The sequence below is a fragment of the Bactrocera dorsalis genome, chromosome 2, assembly GCF_023373825.1.
Source record: "Bactrocera dorsalis isolate Fly_Bdor chromosome 2, ASM2337382v1, whole genome shotgun sequence".
NCBI classification, from domain to species: Eukaryota; Metazoa; Arthropoda; class Insecta; order Diptera; family Tephritidae; genus Bactrocera; species Bactrocera dorsalis.
The window spans coordinates 94776841-94800270 of record NC_064304.1 but is presented as its reverse complement, the minus strand read 5'-3'; the positions used below and the strand labels follow the sequence as shown (position 1 = coordinate 94800270).

At 39.2% G+C, this 23430-nt stretch overlaps 1 protein-coding gene across 12 annotated transcripts in view; it reads left to right on the top strand.

Annotated features, from left to right (window-relative positions):
• The window catches only part of LOC105230980 (putative transcription factor capicua), a 74990-nt gene that overhangs the window by 44144 nt on the left and 7416 nt on the right, over nucleotides 1-23430 (top strand). For 9 of the 12 annotated variants that reach the window (XM_049449712.1, XM_049449710.1, XM_049449709.1 and 6 more), the window contains exons 4-21: nucleotides 10533-11732; nucleotides 11801-12263; nucleotides 12376-12516; nucleotides 12626-13365; nucleotides 13433-13636; nucleotides 13703-13833; nucleotides 15144-16055; nucleotides 16131-17284; nucleotides 17373-17588; nucleotides 17756-18005; nucleotides 18234-18491; nucleotides 19066-21143; nucleotides 21204-21423; nucleotides 21487-21729; nucleotides 21797-22142; nucleotides 22228-22394; nucleotides 22457-22552; nucleotides 22631-22815. In XM_049449712.1, the coding sequence (XP_049305669.1) occupies nucleotides 10672-11732; nucleotides 11801-12263; nucleotides 12376-12516; nucleotides 12626-13365; nucleotides 13433-13636; nucleotides 13703-13833; nucleotides 15144-16055; nucleotides 16131-17284; nucleotides 17373-17588; nucleotides 17756-18005; nucleotides 18234-18491; nucleotides 19066-21143; nucleotides 21204-21423; nucleotides 21487-21729; nucleotides 21797-22142; nucleotides 22228-22394; nucleotides 22457-22552; nucleotides 22631-22815 (8865 nt within the window). In that variant the 5' untranslated portion in view covers nucleotides 10533-10671. Of the gene's footprint in view, nucleotides 1-4052; nucleotides 5390-10532; nucleotides 11733-11800; nucleotides 12264-12375; nucleotides 12517-12625; nucleotides 13366-13432; nucleotides 13637-13702; nucleotides 13834-15143; nucleotides 16056-16130; nucleotides 17285-17372; nucleotides 17589-17755; nucleotides 18006-18233; nucleotides 18492-19065; nucleotides 21144-21203; nucleotides 21424-21486; nucleotides 21730-21796; nucleotides 22143-22224; nucleotides 22395-22456; nucleotides 22553-22630; nucleotides 22816-23430 lie in introns of those variants that run through there. The other 3 variants (XM_049449713.1, XM_049449715.1, XM_049449714.1) reach the window with 3 other exon arrangements.

The following is a 23430-nucleotide window of genomic DNA, read 5'->3' as shown; positions in this document are numbered from 1 at the left end:
TCTAGGCGTCTGCATTGCAATTGCTCATATTCCACACCTCGTTCTGGCATTTCGTTGATAAATCGTTCTCGCATTCGTAGTTCATACGTTCGTTGTTTGGTCTCGTTGAGCAGCAGAAATTCATTCGTCAATTCGTTGCTAGTGTATGATGTAGTTTTATACATAAATGTATGTAAAACGTTTTTGTCGTTTTATTAAACCCTCGATTTTTTTTCATTGCTATACGTACATGTACATATGTATTATAGTGTTTGGCCAATAAATTATTGGTTTTCTTCAACACAAATAATTCGTATTCTGCTTGGAATATACTTATGTACATACATATTTATGTATTACAATCTCGTAATTTAATTATATTATATTTTTTGATAACGGCAAGTTTCAGCAACTGTTTTCGCTTCCACTTATTCTTTATGATTTCCTTATTTTATAATGTTTGCTCATTGTGCCTTTTTGATTCTTTGACAATTCTCTACACGAAATGTTGGTGTATGAAAATGAAAATTTGATAAGCTTCCGTTACAACCCGTTACATAAGAACATTGAACTTGTTGCGTAAAGCACAATATTTATACATAATGAATTTATTATTTTATTACCTACCTACTTATGTTACTTTTGTTATTATTATTTGCTCTTGCAGAACATGAATTTATACAAATTTAAACTGTCAATTATATATTTATTTACAGTTACATATGTTTTTAAATTAATATTAATATGGAACAAAATCGATTTAATTTGTCTCGATATTATGTTGACCAGGGTAGATATTTTTTTTTAAAGCAAAACAATTCGTATCAGTATGAAACCAATGGGAAACCAAAGATAAAATATCAGAAAATAAAGGAATTAGAATTTTTAAGAGTCAAAACGGTTTCCGACAAAACTGCGAGTGCTATGTATGTACGTAAAGAACTTTGAGATAAAGTTGTAGGAAATAAATATATCTACAACTTTTGTATGAACACATTATTCACATAACCTCAAAATTTAGGTGGAAAATAGAAATAGTCAAGTTTTTTTTTATTATTATATCGCACTTAATTGCAGTTGTTTGAGTTTGCCGAATAACCGGAAGTCACACGGAGTTAAATCAGGCAAATATGGTTATTGCGATACGATATTGGTTGAAAATTCGACAAAAAAACTCACGAAGAATCAACTCAGTGTGCGACGGTGAATTATCGTGGGGCAAATACCAATAATTGTCAGCCCATAGTTCCGTCCTTTTTTTTACGAATAACTTCGCGCCAACGACGCATTGCACTCAAATACTATTCTTTGTTGAGCGTTTGGCCAATCGGAAGGAATTCGGAGTACACCACACCTTGATAATCGAAGAAAAATACATAACCTCGATTTTTACCTGCTTTGAAGTAATTTTTTCGGCTTCGGTTGACCTTTGCTACTATGTTCGGCCGATCGATCGCCTGTTTCCCGTCCGTAAGCGTAGATCCAAAGCTCGTGGCTAATAATAATACGTACCATGACATTCGGGTAGTCGGAAAGCATTGTTTCATGGACGTTATCGTGACGCTGTTTTACAAAAAAAATTGTGACTTTGGAACCAATCGTGCTTTCACTTTTCTTAGGCCCAAATGATCTTTCAAAATGGTTTTTACTGATCCTTCCGATATTCCAACGATGTCAGTACGATCTCTGACCGTTAATCGTCGATTCACAAGCAGCAATTCCTTTATTTTATTGACGTGTGGCGATCGTCAGTCGATGTTAATGGCCGTCCTGGATGTGGTTCGTCGTCAGCGCGTTCTCGACCTTCTTTGAATAATTTGTAACAATCAAAAATACTTGCTCGCGACAAACAATTAACACCGAAGACCTTTTCCAACATTCTGAACATTTCGGCGCCAGAAATGTGATACAAAATTTAATGGAACTTCTTTATTGTATAAATTTACTCACTGTAAAAACCGCCGAATGCCCGAAGGCACTTTATATACTATTTCAGAAATACAGGCGTAAGTCAGTATACTAAAAGCTAATGTATATGATTATTTTGATGTGACATTTGGTACAGATGTCACTGACAGTCATACCAACCTAGAGAAAATATACATATGGTATATCGGCGAATGCTTTTTCGCGCGAAATTAAAATTAAAAAGTGTTACTATTTTTTGCCCACAGAACTATTCCAGCTACGGAGCAACCAAAGCTAACGTTTTTTATTGTTTTGCTTATTTTCGTCTCAACCTATCACACTACGAATGTCTCAGTTGAGTTTCATTTTACTTTTCACGAAAAGTTATTCAAATCATAATTACCATATTAATGATTGCAAATGTATTTTTCGCTGAAATTAGGTATTTATTTGCTTGAGACACTCAAATTTCGATTACAAATTTTGTAATTGGGCTATAGTCGTGTATGTATGTAGATACACGTCGGTTTATATACATACTTACATATGTAAGTATTTGAACAAGACAACATGCATTGCAATTAAATCGGATGCAAGACTGCCCCATATCAATCTAAGTAGGCAAATTATTTCTGTACAGAGGTTTGCTTGTGTGTATTTTGACAGCAGGGCAAATCAACTAGAATAAACTGCAAAACCAACTAATTAGCCATTCTTCTATCTTTGCATTGACTCGTGATGTGTTGATGGCAATTTTCAAAAATCAATCAAAAATTCTAGTTTCATACAGATACATGTGTATATAAGTAACTGCTTAGCTCAATTTATTTCCTCAAAAATATTAATTCACCGGCATAACTATGCTCTCTTCCTCTCTCTGAACCAATTTACGAAAAATAGTGGTTCTATGATCAATATTCGAAGGAACAATATAGCATACCAAAATTTGTGAAGATATCTGAGCAATACGATCAATGATTCTTGTGCTGTGAGTAATAATCTTTGTCAAATTTTGTAAAGATAACTTGGTAAATATAAAAGTTGTCTACGCAAGGGCTTGAGCTTGGTGGATCAGTTTGTATGGCATGCGTTATAGTGGTCCGATATCGACGACTCAGACAAATGCATAGTGTGAAAAATTAAGATGGACAAATTCGCTTATATTCGATCAGATGAACAAAGCTAATACCATGTTCAGACAAAAAATTTAAAGGGATTAGATTACATTTAATTACATTCACTAATCAGCCCGTTCTCACTGCCGTTAGAAAGATCAAAAAACAGCTGTTATTGTCATTCAAGAATTCACATCGCTTAATATTTTGAAATAAAAGCCGTCTTTTTTTTAATATTTTCCATATAATTGAAATAATGGATGTTTCTTTTTCATTTGTTATGTCGATTTTCAAGTGAAATTAGATTCATTGGTTAAAAAAAAATTTGTTTGTTTACATTTTTTTCCTTTGTAGTATCTAAATCAGCTGTAATAATGTAACAGATTTCCAATGCTGACAAGTAGATGGCGCAAAATCAGAGTCGCATCAGTTTCAAATCATTTCAATGAAGTGATTTGGAACTATCATTTTTGTATGGCGAAATCTTGATAAATTTATAAGATTAGTGGGATAAACCACTCAACAGCCGAAATCGTGTGATTAAGTGTCGGTCTGAACATGGTATAAATCCACACAGCTTGTCATGATTATCAACAGTACTGAATCGTAAATTTCGCAATGCTTGTCAACAGACCAGCTGCATACCGCAAATTGACATACATATATACTTACAGGTATATGTATGTACATACATACATATGTAAGCACGCTTTTATCTACTTATGGAAATATACATGTGTCAATTACATATAGTGTTAGTCGCGCGCTTTTAGTTCAGTTAGATGAGTCAGCGGCCGGTTGTGGTTTTTTAATCATCAAATGCGCGAATCTCTCCGACTTCCTTCCATGCACATAAACCCCCCATACATATAAGTATGTACATTAGAACGGGTCGATTTTTTTTCTGTAAAATCGCGTATGCCGGAAATGTTCTATGGTTCATTATGAAAAAATTTGCTTAAGAGACTATGGTTCTAAAATCGGTCTCGAACCAGCGATTTTTAAGGCGAAGTTTTTTAGCGATTATAAAAGTTTGTTCGTCAGTTTTTGAGATATCCGAATGAAATTTAATACGTAAGTGAATTTTGATGTTCTATTGATTATTTGTCGGATTCAGTCAGATCGGATAACTATGTAATCACATGTATGTACAAACGATTTTTTAGATTTTTTAAACTTCATCTTAAAAATAGCTGGCTCGACTCCTATTTTAGACCCACAGTCTCTCAAACAAAGTTCTTCACAATAATCCATAAACCATTTCCCAGCTATCAATTTTATAGAAAAAGAAGTCGGTTGCTCTAATGTACATACTATACATGTAGACGCATACAATTATACAAATGAATTGGCTTCACTAAGAAAACGCCAAACAAATAAAGTCTAAGTGAGTAGAAAATACTTAGACCTACACTGCGTACTAGAAATGGCCACTTAGTGAAGTCGCAAGCCCTGCAAGAATTAGCCTGCACGAAATATGTGCTATTAATTTCAATGAAATTGTTTAGTACACAAATAATAAAAGCATTAATGTAAGAGTAGATGCAGAGTTTATAAAAAATAAATATCAGGGTACATAGTATGAGCATTTTTATTGGCATTATCGGTTGTTCAATAAATCTGAAGTGACACTCATAAAATATAACATAAGTATAAAATAAAAATAAATTCAGAATGAGAACGAGTTTTAGTTGTGATGAGAGTAACCTTTGGACAAGGTGGCATTTGCCAGATGTTAGAATAAGTAAAGAAGACACTTCACCTAAAAAATAACGATTTAGGTAATCAAATTTAAATCGCTTGTAATCGCGAACATCACTTATTTAATGTTTAGTATAATTTTATGTCCTACAGGGTTCTCTGCATGAATGCATGCATAGCATACTATCGTGGTTCACTCTCGTTGTTGATGTGCACAAATAGAAGAACTCAGTAAGCTTTTCTTCCCAGCTGCTCTTTCGCTTTTAGTTAATCATTTATATATACATACATATGTATGTGCATACATTTGTACATATGTAGGTATGCATAGTACTTTATAAAGCATACAAATAAAATTGCAGCAGTTTTCATCGATCAGCGAGAAATCTAACAGTCCTCCTCCAACACTTCTTAAGTTATGTCGCAGATGTCGACAGTTTTAAGTAAACGAAGATACGATAAACTATTCGTATAGCGTGCAGTTATATTTCTGTGTATTTTATTTATTTGCATATAATTCAAAATTGCACCCGAAAACACTACAAACGCGCATATTTTGTGCACAATTACACACCTAAAACGTGTCACGATTACGATTGCCAATTGAATGTCAATGCATGTAAAACTTCCGAAATCCGAAGTCCGATTCCGAGATCGTTTGCAGCAGTGATTTCCCAACGTTGGGTGTAAGTTAAGAATGTGCGTTAATTAAAAGCAAATTTAATCTTTTAGTGAGTCGCGCGTTGCATCTACTAGGGTTAACACACAGTGGTTACGAACCAAAGCGGAACTTGTAACTGCCGGTCGGCCGCAATTGTCCGATAAAATACTCTGCTTCTGTCATGCTTTTTGTTTAATTAAACTGCAAGATTCGGCCTAATTGAATTGCCTCAAATTGGGTACTCGTATAAAGTCTGCAAAATATTAATTTGGTGTAGTGCAAAAATTATGTATATACATATGTATGTATATACAGAAGTCACAAAAGTATTCGGAAAATTAATGTGAAGAAAGGAATTGCCTACAATTCTTGCAAATGTGTTATTATTATTAAAATATCTTGTTTCATTGCTGGGATGTAGTTTAAATTTTAAGTAAACTCAAAAATTAAGTTTTGATTTTAAAGGAACATTGGTAAAAACACTTAAACTGAAATATTCGGTGAATTCATATCACCAAAGTATTCGTAAAACAATTGTATATATTATATAAACAAAAATTAATTTTACTTTAATTAATATTATGTAACGTATCCATTCATCTTCAAAACATCTTTTAAACTGTTTGACACATAATAGTAATTAATGCCCAGACATTGGGTAGTCGAAAAAGTCATTTCGTATTTCTAATCAAATTTTAGCTTATTTTTTTATATGTATTTATAATAAATAAGTAACCATTATGATCGACCACTTATCGCCATTTTTCCGCTAGAGACATTATGCCATCAGTGTAAATCAAAATTTCCAGAACGGAAGCGAGCTATCCACAAATTTCATTGGAAGCTTGCATGGCATTCTTCCCCTTTTTATACAAAAATTTCAAAAAGGGGGGAATTTCTTGATTATTTTCACTCTTTTTTTTCAACATACCGAATTTAATTTTTTTTGTTGAATGAAGCGAAAATACGAAAAGACTTTTTCGACTACCCAATATTTCTCCCCATTCATTTAGAATTACTTCTTGGAGGCCAGTTGTGTATGTTATGTTGTGTTTGCGAATAGCAGACAAGGGCTCAATCGGATTAAGATCAGTGGACTGAAGCGAACGTTCCTAAAACTTTAGGGTGCTGTACAATATCCACAGTTTTGTGTTTTGATCTGTATGTTTCGGGTCGTTGTCTTTGTTGTCCATTTTATCAGTGATGAACTGCATGTTTCCGACACCGTTTGCAAACATACAGCCCCACAGTAGTACATTTTCACCCCGTGCTTCTTAAACTAGCCGAACTTTCTTGCCACAATCAGGTACAAGTATGTTAAACTTCGTTTTGTCACTAAAAATTAATTTTGGCCAAAACTCGATAGCATGGTTTACGACGTTTTATCGAACGCCAAACGCTTATCTCTATTTTTATACTTATACGCGAATTTATTCGTAGAGTTCGCCCGTTATAGCCAGCAGCTTTAAGTATCTAGCATACAGTTCCATCGCTGACATATTGGGTCTTCTTCTTTCCGTTTTTATACAAAAATTTCAAAATACAGTATACTCTCGAAAAGTAAATTCTCAGAAAGTAAATAATCGCGGAAAAGTAAATCACCTTTAAGATTACACATGCACCTCGAAAAAGTAAATTTTTTAATTTACTTTTCAGAGAGTGTGATAAAAAATTCGAAACGAAGCAAGCAGCGTTTTTTACGATGTTGCAAAAACACTTACTCTCTTGTTTATCGTGTCTGTTTAGTAAATAAACTTTGAGATATGTACATATGTAAATGGTCAGAAAATATATTGCAAAGAAAAAAACAGAAGAATATTCAAAATTTTTTCTCTTCATAATAAATACATATGTTTTTCATGTAAATCCATATGTTTTATTGAAGCAAATAAATGAATGAATTTTTAAGGTTTAAAAATGCATTTAATATTATAAAAACAGATAATTTATGTATATATTTGGAAAAGTAAATTTTTCGAAAAAGTAAATTACTCAAAATACCAATCGATTTACTTTTCGAGAGTATACTGTATAGTGAATTCCTTCATTACTTTCACTAATTTTTAAACAGTTGTAATTTTTTTTCAACTTTTCTGAATTTAATTTTTTTTGGTTAAATGAAGCTTAAATTCTCACCTTTCCAACACTATATGGTATGACACAATGCACTGGAGATATATGACTGCAATATCTATTGACAAAATACGAAAAGACTTTTTCGACTCCCCAATATATGTTTACTTTTACCACACCGAAGACAGAATGCTTACGGTTTCGGATTAAATAATTGTGGAATTCATATGATCAAAAACCAGAAAAAAATCGGGTGGGGCTGTGCCGGGGTACACGGCCGTTTTAACGTGAAACGTCTATATTGCTAATCGCTTTTAAAGTAAAAGATTGAAATGAAAACAAGATTGACGCCGGTACATAATAGAGACATATATTACTTATTATTACGATTAATATTCGACAACAATTTTATTTAACATAGGTCTGTGATATGTGAAATAAGCAACATACGGCATAATGTCAACATTATTATTTCTGGTGAATGTACAGTCTATAGTGGTATTGCCTAATGTTGTCGGTAATGTTTGTACGTATTTGAGGCCGAATTCATTCCTCATGAACTCAACGAGATAGCTGTTCTGTTGTGGTTCGCAATTGACATCGCCGCATAGCACGAAGTCTCTTTCGAGCCAAAGTCGATCACAAACTCTGCAGGATAAACCAAACGGATTGGCTTCAAATACCGTTTCGAAGCGTTTGTCCGCTGAACGCCAATGATTTTGCATTGCTTCACTTCTACTAATATTGACATCTCTGTGTTCCGTGGCCGATCCAATAGATATATCGATCGTCTGTTCATTCGTTACGTCCATAAGTATAGGTATTACAGTGGTAGAGGTACTCGCGAGTCGGCGGTAGCAGTTTTACGACTTACCCGAAACCGTCTCGCTCGCTCGGCGCCGAACATTGTGGTACCTATGCGTGGCCCAAAGCCCCCTCTTTGTAACGATAGCCGTAATTTATATTTCTGGCTAACTCTTGCACGAGCTGAAGCCGACATAGCAAAAGTTTATATATTTATTATCACTTTCTGGTTATTTTAAATATAAATACTGTCCAAATTACACTTATTTTTGTATAAATCAATCGGTTTAAATAAACTTGACAAACACACGAAAGAATCACCGCGCTATAAAGTCGGAGTCACGAGTTACACTGAATAGAAACAAGCGAGAGCGCCGGTTTCGCACAGTTAACGCAGTATGCCTCCCCCGCCGCCCCGCTCGACCCCGACACGAACTCAATGTCATAACAGCGAGCTGACTATATAAGCGAAATATTCACACCACATTTTTGTTTCTAAGAGTAATAGTTTTTTAATTATTAAGGTATGATGATATAGACCTTTTCGTTACGGTCCACTTTTTAAACCTGGTACCCGTATGTTTCGGCGTGATTTTAAAGACGTTTCACATCAAAATTGATATGGCATGCTAATCAATTATATATGTATGTATATACTTTAACCCCCTGCGTCGTTTCCTTGGGTGTTAAAAACTTCGTTGGGAACTTAATATGCCCTGTTGAGGGTATACCGACGGTTAAAACTGTTAAGTGATAGGCATTTGAGAGTAGAGTTTTCAACGATATTTGACAAACGGACTCATTCACCAAAATTGAAAGTACTAAAAATTAATGCCATTTAAAGTATAGCCAGATATTTTATACAACTATTTCGCCTTGTTAAGTCAACCCTCTTTACTCACGTGCGAATCGCACATACACATTTTTTGTTTGTTTAAAATAGACTCACTGCACCGCTATTAAACAGCAGATTTCATAGGGCGGTGATATTCAAGCAGCCTACTTGTAATCAACACAAAATCCTAGATGAACACGAACCAGCCCATGAAAGGCACTTGAAATTCGTTTCTACTACAACAGCCCCATTTTTCATATTTCAGTCTCTCTACTCTCTTGTTATATGCTTGCAATTCTCTTTGGCGCTCAACTTATTCAGTTTTTTGAACTCCATCACAACCGCCCAGTTACCTTGGCTGATATTTGTGCATTTCCACTCGCCAACTCTGGAGGAATTCATACTAACACCAACCACTCGCAATCATCATCAGCGCCGCAGTTATTTCCTTCTCTTCTATGTACTACACATGCTGCATATTAGTTCAGTCTGCTTGGCGCGTTGGTGGTTTTGCAACGAGAACTTGATATTATAGTGACGCAATTGAGCACCAACAAGTTGCGTTGGGCAGTATGCATTTGTTGGTGAACGAGCATAGAATGTGCAGGAGAAGAGAAGCAAACATAGCACGTAGTTCGCTGGTAGTTTTTGTGTATCGACCGCTTCGCGACTCCCCACTTCCCAGCTGCAGACACACTCCTGTTTTATCCTCACGAACGTCCATTCAGCAAACATACCCGCCTGATTGAGCGGCACCTATAGTAGTTAGCTAGTTGCCAAACATACACTGTTACATCTAGCGTCTGCTTTTGCTCCGCTCCTGTCGCGTCCTTTTATTCTGAGTGAATGGTATGTGTAGCAGTTGCCATAGTTCTATTTATGCTCAAATTGGCTTATACTTCGCCCAATACCATGTGTTAGTTGGTTATATGTTGACGTAGGTTAAGGTAGGCTATTTCTACATATTTAGTGTGTTGTGGGTTAGTGCAAATGTCAACGTTGTGATCGTTTTGCTTTTACATATTGAAGGCCGAAGTTACGGAAATTATACATGTTAAGCGAGTTAGGCCTTGCGGATGACGAATGAAATTACTACTATACTGCCACGCCCACCTAGAGATTTAATGTGGTGGCAGGGCATGGCATGGAAAGTCAGCAATGATGTTATAACAAATTGCACGCAAATGCATACTGACGAGCCAGACAAGTGGGAGTATTGATCCATTTCTGGTGGTGGTCTGCCACAAGGTGGTTGACTGGCAACAGCACAGACGATGATGGCATTTAGTTGTTGACGTGACGTATTTGATTTTTCAAGAGATAGATTTGTAGCGCTTGCTCGTTATAACCTACAATTGACTCTTACATACATAGTATAACTAATATTTTATAATTTATATTTGTATGTATGTGTTTGTATACTTGTAAGTAAAAAATTTTTATAATTTTTTTGCAGATGCCATTTTTGAATATTTCATAAGACTTCATCCCTATACAAATTACATTACGTGTGGACCATTGTCGCTCTTGTCAGCGCAGACTTTGCAGTGAAGTCTGCCAATGCTTACTTCGATGTTTCGTGCAACATCTGAAAAATGGTCAAAGCGGTTTCAGCTCGAGCAACAGCAAGCACGGCCGCTTTGTACGTAGCAAAACAGCAATTGCAATTACAACAAGAACAGCCGAACAGCAAAAAATCTACGCAAAATCATCAAAAAGAACAGAAGACTTTTTTCCGCGCTGAACCCGAACAAGTTTTAAAACAACGTGGACAGCAGTTTACTCTTGACGCTGAGGAGGTGGAAGAGGAGGAGGAGGAGCCGTGTGCAAAACGTATTGCTGTTGCATCGCTCAGCAAAATGGTAATACCATCCTTGGCGGCAACAGCAACCACCAGCACATCATCAGCGTCCGTATCCTCTTCTGTCGCATCAGCAACAACGACGAACCATGTTAATACGTATGCTGCTGATCAGCAACAAATACAACAACAAAGGCAACAACAAAATGCTCTCTATCAACAACAAAACCCGCCCGCTAGCCTCAATAGCCAACAGTCGGCGCCGCGGCAGCATCCGAAGAAGCGGAAATTCGATCCAGCCGAGCTGGACCGGCAACAGCAAACCTCACCACAACCACAGCACCACAGCAATAGCGCAGCAGCAACGTCGTCGATCTCCACATCAACCACATTATGGCATGATAGCAAGCCAATTTCGACGAATAAAAACGTTAATGTAAATACCGAGAACAGTAACGGTATCTTAACTTCGGCGAGCTTGAAGAACGGCAACGGGGCAGCCACAACAAGTGCAATATCATCAGCAGCAACAGCAAATATTGTTGTTACAAGCTGCAATAGCAACCTTTCGTGGTCCGCCACAACAACAAGTGGTGCAAATGAAGACGCGACATCGACGGATATGCTCCATACAGCGATACGTTCGACTGTTCAACAACAACAACAGCAGCACTCACCAGCGACATCAATGATTGTGAGTCCGGTGGCAACGGCGGCACATTCCAACATAACATTGCCGGCGGGAGTTGTAGTTGGCGCTGGCGCCAACGGAAACAGTGGAACCACAGTTGTAACGGCGGTTGGACGAGGCGCCACCTCCCTAGAAAGCCCCGAGAAACGCATCATCATAACAAGGTAAGGCAATAACTGTTTGTTATAATTATATATAGTATATTTGGTTTCATTTTAAAATTTGTCTCCAGCACACAGCCTTCAAGTAATTATAAGCTGCAAAATGTGTTGAGTGTGACTCACAGCACTGGCGGTAATCGCACTCTGACTTCTACAAGCAATACTGCGTTGCAACAACAACAACGCCACACCTATCAGCAGCATTTGCAACAACCACAGCCTGTGGTTACCATGCAGCAACAGCAACAGCAGCAGCCGCCGCTAGTTGCTAATTTGGATCTCAGCGAATGGTCAAATACGCGCGTATTGGCCAAATTAAATAATTTCTATGCATCGGGTATTATACGACACACGACATCGTACAACGGTAGCTGTAGTGGCGCAGATGCCAATGGCAGACCACTTTCAGCTGCTACACCGAATTCAATTACAGTCGAATTCGATCCGCCGGAAAATTGCACACAACCCTATACGGACGTTTTGGGCAATGGGCGTTTCAATGTGATATTGGACGCTAGTCCACCATTAGCTGATGTAAGTCGAAGCACACAAGCAAGTTATTGTAGCAATGAATTAGACCTACTTTGAATGACAAGCCAAATCAGTGGTGTAATTAAAACACTCTTTGTTCTTCTCATTTCGTTAGATTAATGTGGACACTCGAGTTTGTGTGCGCAGTCAGATAGAAGGTCGTTCCGGTTACGTTTTTGTGGAGGGCACTGTTACGGCCATCAATCCAAACACAAAACAATTTACCGTTCAAATTCTCACGGATTCGACACCAATAGTAAGTTATGCAATTTATATTATCTACAAAAAAGCATATACATACATAAGAAATGTAAAAGTAAAACAAGTTAAGTAAATAAATGTACTAACATACGCTACAATTACAGTTCAAAACGGTTAAACGGGCCGATTTGCGTCTGCTGCTACCGCCATGGTGGGACGAATTGCGTGAGCTTTCACCTTTTCCACAGCAACACCACGCACATGTTTTTGGCGCTCATAAGGCAGGCGGTGCACACTCCGCGCTGCTCACTTCTCCACATCAACAACGCACTGCCGGTGGCAGCGGTACTTCAGGGTCAGCGACACACAAAACCAGTGCTGGTCACCATCATCCACAATTGAGTTATGTGGGTACACGTTATGACAGCAAAGTTCCGACACACCTTACGGTAGCGGGCTCACAACAGCTGCCTGCACACATGACGTCATATAGTGCCGCACAGCAGCATCTGCAAAAGCAAGAAGAGTATTATAGGACGACTGCCACCTCACCCTTCCAAAATGTAGGTGGCAGTGGGCAGTCATTGCTTGTGAACGCCCACAATGCGGGAGCGATTGGCAAGATAAACGGCAACGGCAACATTGCCACGGCGTCGCTACCAGAAATTGTTGTTTCTCAGCAGCAAATGGGCGGCAGCAGCAGCAGCCATCAGCTCTCACAGTCGCCATCAGATGATCTACAGCGGCGTCAGTCACGGCAATACGATGAATTCGAGTCGGATGATGAATTAAAGGGTGTGCAAATAGATGGTTACACGCTTGGCGATGGCGACCCCGAGAAGCTGTCGGCGGGCAGCAAGCGTAGCAGTGTACAGAGCCGCGGCAGCACATCAAGCACCCCAAGGTAACGTCGCAAATAGTGTCAATTATAAAATTTTAATATTTTAGTCATTATACTTATACGATTGCAGATCTCAGGGAACTACACCGCATCGCTTCAATAAGGGTGATATTGTTCAGTCGGAATCCGGAGTGCGCAAAAAATACAATGGCAAACAATGGCGTCGCCTATGCGGTATGTGCTCCAAGGAATCTCAGCGTCGTGGTTTGTGCTCGCGCCATCTTAATCAGAAAGGCAATGCTTTTCGGCCTAATGGTGCTAATCGATTTCCTCGGTATGTCATATCAATTGCAGTTTTCAATTATATTAATAATATACTGACACTTTCTCATAATAACAGTGATATGAATAGCCGTTCAAGCAGTAAAACACAAGTGGATGAAGACACTTCGCGTGACTCAGAAACGTCACCCAACTACCGTGCGGCAGGCCGCTCTGACCAGGAGGAAACTGATGTGGCTAATATTTTAGGTAATATAAGCAAAAAGCGGGAAAAAATCAACTGCAATATCAAATAATTGTATTAGCTTAGTTAGACTGTGTTCACACAAGGACTGTTTCTGTCGTCCAAACGGTTTTTTTTTTTGTAGGCAACTGAACGACGGGGAAAGACGAAAGTAAAATGGTAGGCTTTGTGTTCTTGTTCGTAACAGTTCATGGTAAAATAAAATTTAGCTAATCGAAAATATTTTTGTGTACCCGATTACATGACGTGTGAGATATGAAAGAAAATACAGAAAATTGTCGCACTTGTGTGAACGCAATAAGGAACGCTAAAAGAGAACATGTCAATAACGATGTACTAAAGAGTCCTCGTGTGAACATGGTATTATGTGATTAATTTTACCATTACAAAAACTTTGAAGTAAAATATTTAAAGAATGAGAGAATTTTTCCGGTACACTGACCTTATGCCTCGCTTCAAGCAAACAAAAAAGTCACTTCACACATGCAAGCAGTTGTGCATCATAATTTCAGTACCATATCAGTTTTGGAAACTAATCCACAGTGAAGAATAATGAGCATGCGCTGTGTATACTGTGAAAACCATTCTGCCTATAAACGGTGATTTTAAGTGTTGAGCACTTGAAAACTCACTTTTCTTAACCATCAATTTACACCTACAAAAACAAACTCTCCACTCTCCTCCATTCCATACCTTTTCCAACAACTAAAACAATACTTGAAATTGACCAGAGAAAAAAAGGCGCAACCACATTTTCAAGTACCTGGAGATGAGCATTGATCATATGTAATACATTGTTGATATTATGGCCTTGAGACCTGCCTTTCATGTCAGCAGGTAAATTGCAAATGTGCGAAAGAACAAAACCACTAAATAAGAAAAGTGTGAAGTGCAGATTTTCAAGAGGATGCTATAGCGCTCAAATGTGTAGAAAAATATACAAAATAGGAGAGATTAGTGTTCAAATGACGTTTGAGGAAACGAAACTAGTAAACTAGCAAGTAAAAATTACTGCCGGAGCCCGAAAACTGCAACTTATTCTTTGTGCAAATTTGCATAAAAATGCATAAAAATAATAATTTTTTATACAATACATAGTGAAATAATATATTTTGAAAAATCATTTACTTACCCGTGTTCATTAACTGTATGCGCGAAAATGAATTTAAATATTTTTTTGCCCAGAGATGACGTCGCTGGAAATTTATATCTTCAATGCTTAAGTAATATTTTAAATTTGTGCAGTGTTTTTTATTTATTATTATTCTGTATTTTAATTCTAACTTTAAACATGCATTGCTCGTATTCTCCACAGTGTCACTGAGCAGTTCACGCTCGGCAACGCCAAGCTATTCTTCGCCTGTCAACCACGGTACCTCGCCGATGAATGTTACCAACTCGCCCGTGCCAGTCGTCACAAATCGCCAAAATTTTTTCACGCCAATAGGCGGTGGCCCCGTTGTGACAGCGGATGCGCAAACAACTAAGTGGAAGCCCGCAGCTAGCCCCATACAGTATGGTACAGTGGGCTATTCACAAGTTATACGCCCGGAAACGGTGCGTGCGCAAGGCAACGCTACCGCACCACCGCCACAACAGTCGCCCGTCTCTATGGTGATACACAATCAGAACAGTGTTAATGTAGCTGCTGCACAGTTGCCTGGAACCGCTGGCAATATACATCATTCCTCTCTGCACTCGGCGCATCACCAGGTACCGCCACCACTATCTCCAGCACAATCTGTTGTCATGCAGCAGCAGCATCATCTGCAGCAACCGCCACTCGCGCATAGCCATATATCCCTGTCGCCAGGCGGGCCACCTCCACCGCAACCGATCGTTAGCAGCGCTGTGATTGCACCACCTCGGCCACCTGCTTCTGTGGTTACAAGCGTTGGTCACGCCACCACCAGCGTTATACGGATCTCACCTGCTGCCGCCGCCGCTGCCGCAAATAATGGTTCCACACATGGCAGCACAGTAGCACCGTCATTGTCGCAATCCTTTCATCCTGTCATAGTCGATCCAACGCAGCTGGTGCCTTTGCTCTCGCCGGCGAGTGGCAATTCATCGTTGCAGACAGGACAGCCCACATTGGTTTCGATCAGTAGCGGTTTGGGTGTGGGTGGCAGCAATAGTTCGCTCTTAGCCGCCGCTCATCAGCATAATTTGCAACAACAGACGGCAGCGCCAGTGATTTCAAATGAAAAGACGATTCCAAAAAACGGTATGTGACACTAACAATCCTCATTTTGCATTATTTAATATTAATCGCGCCTTTTTATATTATTTATATATATAGGATTTCCGCCGGGGTCGATATATCAATGGCAAACGCTGTTGCCCACCATCAGTCAGTCCCCCGTTAAACCGACCAATTTTACAATAGCCGGCATCATACCGCCAACGGCGGAAACACCACCTCCACAACAACAACAGCAGCAACAGCAAACAACACAAGGAATTAATTTGATAAATCACCATGGCGCCCACAACAATCTCAGCAATCATAGTTTGAGCGTCGGTCATAAAATCAGCGCCGACTTAGACTCACCCGAAAAACCGCTGAATTTCTCAACAAGTGATGCGGCGGCCGCCAAGAATAATACTTTTAATAAAAATAATGGAGCAGGCAGTAGTAGCGGGGGCAACAGCAGCGTACCACAAGAAGATAACGACGATCAATTAGACGATGATGTATTCGAACCAATGGCACCAGCGCATCCCAAGCCGAAGCACGCACGATTCGCCATCAACAGCAGCAGTGATAGCTATAGATATGGCACTTCGTCAAAGAATAAATATGGCAATGAGGGTGTGGGAGAAACGAAGACGTCAACAGCATCGGGTAATAGCGGTTCGGCGGCCAAGCGGCGTTCACAATCGCTCAGCGCATTACAACAACAACAGCAGCAGGCAAAATCAACTGCCGGAGGAGGAAATTGTGCCATTGATAAGGAACCCTCCAGTCCAGAACCGGACAAAATTCGTCGTCCTATGAACGCTTTTATGATTTTCTCTAAAAAACATCGTAAACTAGTTCACAAAAAGCATCCGAACCAAGACAATCGCACTGTTAGCAAAATTCTAGGTGAATGGTGGTACGCTTTGAAACCGGAGCAGAAAGCTAAATATCATGAATTGGCCAGTTCGGTGAAGGACGCCCATTTCAAGATGCATCCACATTGGAAATGGTGTTCGAAAGACCGTCGTAAGTCCTCTAGTTCAGGCAAGGGGGAAACATGTGGGGGGCCTTTGGACATTAGTGACGGCATCGACTTGCCAATACATAGTCCCGGTTCAGCGAGTGCTTCAAGCAACACCGCCATCGATTCTCAAAGCGATATCATACCACTTACAATTGAGGAAACTCTGGGGCAAGTGAAAGAAGAAAAGACAAGTATTAAAGCAGAGTTGGTGCAGCCGAACGAAACGCAACAGTCCGATGATGAGCACGTAAGTTACATGAATTACTAAAACATTTATAGGTTTTACTTCATTAATTATTAAATCAAAATTATTTTAAATATACGTTTCGCTGTAGATGCTGGTGGTAGATGAAGCTACAAACAGTAAGCAGAGCAGCAATAGCTGCAATTTAGGATCTCAACAGCAGGAGTCTACATTGAAGCAAATAGATTTAAAATGCCGTGAACGCGTTACCGATTCCGATGTTGAGGATGCTGCCTATGATTATAGAAAAACCGCAACTAATGCAGCAAAGAGTGTGCAAAGTGAAAATTCAGCTGAAAACGAAAAGGTTAATAATGACCTTCCAAATTTAATATTGGTATTGTATTTTTAATTATTTTTAATTTATTAATATAATTAAAAATTAAGCAATAATTGTTAATATATAACTTTTTTTCTTTATTTATAAACAACCTCTCTTGGACATTTAAATAATAATCTCTTCTCAATTCAAAGCTCTCAATGTCGAAGGAAGCAAGTATAAAAAATGAGAGTCAAAGTAAATCGGACGAAATGTTGGCGCTCAGCACTTCTAGCAACAACGCGCTTAACGTGAACACTGAACGAGATATTACACTGAAACCGAAACCCATCAAGCCATATGCTTCCAGCATTGAAAGTAGCATTCTTAGTCCACAGCAGCTGCCGAAGTACTCATACAACAGTCCGAAGAACCCAATCGGTGTAACACCATTCCAACCAACAGGCGAGCGCAATAAATTATAAACGAAATACAATTTTGAAAAGCGTTTGCATAGTTTTTTAAAGCGTTTTTAATGAAACGCATTTGATTTCGTTGTGCATAATATTTGAGCGCACTGTTAACAGTAGCGACATGGCATAATGCTTTTCTATTGTATTTTCATAATATGCAACTTTCTCTCATATTTAAATGTGTTAATTTATAACGATATTCGCATTTGTTCTCATGTAGGCGGTGCGTTCAAAACCATGCCCATAAGCCCGAAAAGCACAAAGCTAGACGAACAACAGATGCAGCCACTGCATATAAAGCAGGAGGATATCAAGCAAGAGTTGTCTTCGCCATACAAAATGAATGGCGGCGGTGCAAATGTAAATAGCGTATTCACTTTCAATGTACCAATGGGCGCGGCAGCGAGTCTGAATCAAAAGACACAACAGACAACAGGACATCCATTACGCAGTCCCAATACCATGGAGGGTAGTAAAGGTATACACGAACTCTATATACGTATTAACAGTTCTTATAATTTATATATTATAAAATAATAAGTTGTTATGATTTATCATAATTCTTTTTCAGTTGTTGCTATTGTGTTGTATTTTCGGTTTATATGTACTGCTGTAATTTGATTTTTATTTCGCTTTTAGCTACTTCGTTGATTTTTAAATCCTTATCAATCAGCTGTTTGAAAAAATTTTATAAGTTTCTTAAATCAATATGCCACCACCCATCATTTTGATCATCGTCACAAGCATCCTTAGTATTTCATTAATTGTTACTTATTTTTCAACCAGTTATTAGGTCATGTTTTAAAAGAATCCATCTTCATTTTTTATTTTATTTTTTTATTTTCCATATGCAATAGCATTCTCACGTGTTCTCTAGCATATCAAAAGTTGCTGTCTCTCTCTATTTCTTTCTCTCTCTTCATCATTCTTCACAATTAACCATTGACCATGCCACGCCTACATGTGCATTAATTGTTTACAAAATCATCATCAACACATACGTATATATTTGCATTTCGCGAAAATTAAAACTCGGTAATATATGAATGCAGCAAGTCAGTTGTTGGTCGCAAAAGCCACAGAGCGCCGCAAAGATACTCGTTCCCAGACACTTTCTCACGTCGCCGATGATGACGACTACGATGCTTACGAGACCGAAACAGATTTTGATGATATAGAATTCTATACAATACCAAAATTACGTTTAACCAGCACACCCACTACGCCCAGCTGCAGCAGAACACCAACAACGAAAACGTTTTCATCAATTTTGGCTGTGAGCACGGTTGAGCCAGGGGCTGACCGGCCGCCACCATTGAAACGAAGACAATTCACTATCGTGCGTTCATTGACACCACAACAACAGCACAACTCACCACATCGTCAGTTGAAATATTTACATCAGCGGCGGGTGGAGACACCGCCTACAGTAATTACACGCGTACCTACACCATTTGGTATTAATGAGCCGCAATCGCCGAAACTCAGACGACAATCGTTGAATGCCTCACCAGCATTACAACAGCTCGTGCCAGCTGTGCCCAGTACTGCTCAGTTCGCAATTATTCGTACACACCACCATCACCATCATCATCATCCACATTCCAATCCACACCCGAATTCACATTCATTAAGCTCTACACCGCCACCTTTGTTCTTCAACAAAGCATCTAGGAGCGCAACCATGATATCACCGCTCACTCTGCCTGCGTCTACCACAATATCAAACACCACCACCTCATCCCTTATATCCTCATCATCAACTCTTACATCCACATCCACCTCAACAACAGTCTCATCCTCTTCGCAAACTGACAAAACTAATGTTTTCCCCTCTCATTGCTCCTCGTATAATGCTAACAACAACAATAACAATGACACTTCAATTTTGTCATCTATAACAAAACCTTCGACTCCAACGACAACAACAACGATTGCAAAAAAACTGTTTACAATTAAAAACGGCTGTTTTAATAACAATTCAAATCTCATCACAAATGGTAAAGATGTGTTTAATAAAAACCCAACAGCTACCCGCTCCACCATTCTTTGCGACCCGATGGTAATGGAGGCGATGAAAGACGTGCAGCTTAACGAGACCGACACGGAAACATCAGCTGTTGATGCAACTTCCAACATTAAAACACCAGCGATCACAATTCAACAACCACCGACGATGTTGGTGATAACCGATGGACAGCGTTATGCCAGCAGTTCCACTGCTCAGTTATTGCCGCATAAATTGAAGAAGTTGTCAGACGCTGGCAATGTGCCAGCTACATACACTTACGTATTGGCCACCAATAGCAACGCTGGCCCCAACAAAGCCAGTGGAACTGCCAATCCAAACGCATTAAACATTAATTCAACTCCCTCCACACCCATCACAGTCAAACATTCGAATAATGTTGCGACCACCTTGCGTCCATTGTCGCTGATCAGCGTGAATTCTTGCAACAAGATTACACTTCCGGCGAACGCACGCATACTCGCCGCGACCTCATGCTCTTCCAATAGCAACCATAGCGGCAATATTGTTGCCATGGGCAATGGCAACGTAGGAATTGGTGGTGGTGGCAATGCACCGCCAATTGGTAGCACGCTAACGCTATTGAGTACGGCACCATCGCTCACGGCAACCGCTACACGTTTGGGCTGTGGCAGCGGTAGTGGCAGCAATATCAAGAACAATAATAACAGTATCATTACAATTACTAATGCTACTAACAGCAGCAGCAGCAGCAGCAATAACAACAACAACCTCAATAACATATTCACTTTCAGCAGCAACGACACAATAGCAACAACTAGCGGGACCGCCGCCTTCAATGCTGACGTCAAAAGTGGCAGTGGCAGCATCGAAGGCAATGGCGGTGGTAGCACTTCGATTTTAATGTTCAACTCAAATATTGCAACTGTTGTTAATTCCACAGCCAGCGCAGCGGCATCATCGGTGCCTTCGTCACCTGCATCGGCTAGCGTAGCCAACAGCTCGAACGCGGCCTCCTGTTTTACCAGCACTCCAGTCATGACGCCAACACAAATACTTGCAACGACGACTGGTGGTAATGGCGGAATCGCAAGCGGCCAGAAGCAGATACTTTTCACAGTTAACAATATGTTAAATCAGGTGAGTTCACAAATATAATCAAGTAAAAATAAAAATAATAAAAGTATAATATTCTTCCAGGTCGCTCTTCTACCAATGCCACAACTAACAGAAACTGCAGGCAGTATCGCCGGCGCCGGCAATGTTTCTTGTGGGCCAATTAAACCAACTCCCATCTCTTATCCCAATTACAAGAAGAACAATGGTCAAACGACTTACGGAGTGAATACAAATATAAGTGGCGGCAGTGCTATATCAAATAGCAACAACAACAACGCTATTTTACTGCACAATTATACTGGTTTGTGCGCATTTTTTCGTATTTAAATATGCACATTTTATACTTAATTTTACCGCTTGACAGAGTCTACACCAAAATCGCCGTCTTGCAAATCATTACCTACCACTCCGAAATCGGCGTGCTTGTCTTCAACTTTCGCAATGAATCCACCGGACTCGGCTGGTAAACGCAGCACAGATAGCAGTTCAACCTCAGCTGTGGACGCCGAGGATGAGCAGAATGACATTGGTGGCAGACAGCAATTCATTTTAGCACCAACGCCTGCGCAACTGGGACGTGCGAAATTTCCGCGACGAAAAAATTTCGGTATGTACTAACCAGTACTTAGGTTATATGTATGTCTATATTATTTCCTATTCTAAAACAATTACAGCTTCAAACAACGCAGGTGGCGAAAATAGCAATAACAACACATTTGCTACTACTGTTCTGATGGGGTGCAACTCTATGAAGAATTTGAATTCGCCTATTATGGTGGACTCATCATCGCCGATTATTGGTAATGTGAACACGGCGGTCAGTTCGATGACATCAGCGCTGCCCACACCCACTTCGTCAACGAACACGCCCAACAGCGATGAACAAATGCCAACTACACCATCGGCAGTTAATAGCAATAGCAGTGCCGGTAGCGTAAGTGATTTAAGCGGTATGTTGAACCCCAAGTCGCCGTTAAAATCAGCATCTGCGACCAAAAAGAAAAACGATGACATGGATAAGTAAGTACCGTTCCATGGAAAATCAACATTTAATAAATACTTAAATTTCTTATATAAATATATATATTTTGTTCTACTTAAGTAGCGTCCTAAAACAAGTTGACTTCGAGAAGAAATATCAGGCATTGCCACAGTTCAAACCCGAGGATTGCCTATCTCCCAGCGCAATCGCAGTGCCATCATCGCCACGCGTTTACGGCACTAATTATCGAAAGAAGAATCCACCACAGCCAATTGTGCCCCCAAAAAAGCGTAAGTAACAATTTGATATAAACGTATACTGATTAAAAGCATTGAACAATTTTTATTTACAGTCGTGTGCGAGGATGAATCAGCCATTGAGACAGCATCCTTGCCATCAACGCCGTCACAGCGTTTCTTCGGGCCCGATTTCAACATTGAACAGCTAAGTAAGTACTAATTCAATTACAGGCGCTGGATTATTAAGTGTATACGAATTGTTCATGTTGACCTTGATTTAATTATAGATTTGGAGAACTCCGATGAGACAGACCGTTCGCCACGCACTCCACAAACCCCTTTACAAAGTGCACGATCCGATGCGAGCGAGAAGGGTCATCGTAAAGTATTAGAAATACGTCGCAAATTTGTTTATCAACTTTTTAACGAACATGGCATGTTTCCATCAACCCAAGCTACAATGGCTTTTCAGGTATGCAACATGAAAACATATTCATTTATTGCATTTAAAATCAATTTTTTATTTCTCGGCGCCTTAATCGTTGAAAAGATTGCGTTGAATAATTAGTTGTTAGGCAGTTAGACGCAAGAAAACTACGAGAAACTTAATATACCTTAGTCAGGGGATATCATATATATGCATCTCTAGCTATGTTTTTTATACTCCCAACGGGGTATATTAAACTAGCCATGAAATTTGTAATATCCAGAAGAACGCGCCGGAGATCCTATAAAATATATACATAAATGATCGAACTGAGTCGATTTAGCCATGTCTGTCCTTCTGTTTGTATATACGCGAACTAGTCACTCCGATTTTGAGATATTGATTTTATATTTTGCACACATTCTTTTCTCCCAAGCAGCTGCTAATTTGTCGGAAGAACCGATATCGGACCACAATACCATTTAGTTGTCATACAAACTGAACATATTTGTATAGAAAGCTTTTTCATTTGACGAGATATTTTCACCAAATTTGGGTAAAATCTCGAAAAATTATCAAATCACGTTCTTGTAGTGCATCTTTTGTATTTGGGAAGGGTATTAAGCTTCAGTACAACCGAAGATAAAGTTTTCTCTTGTT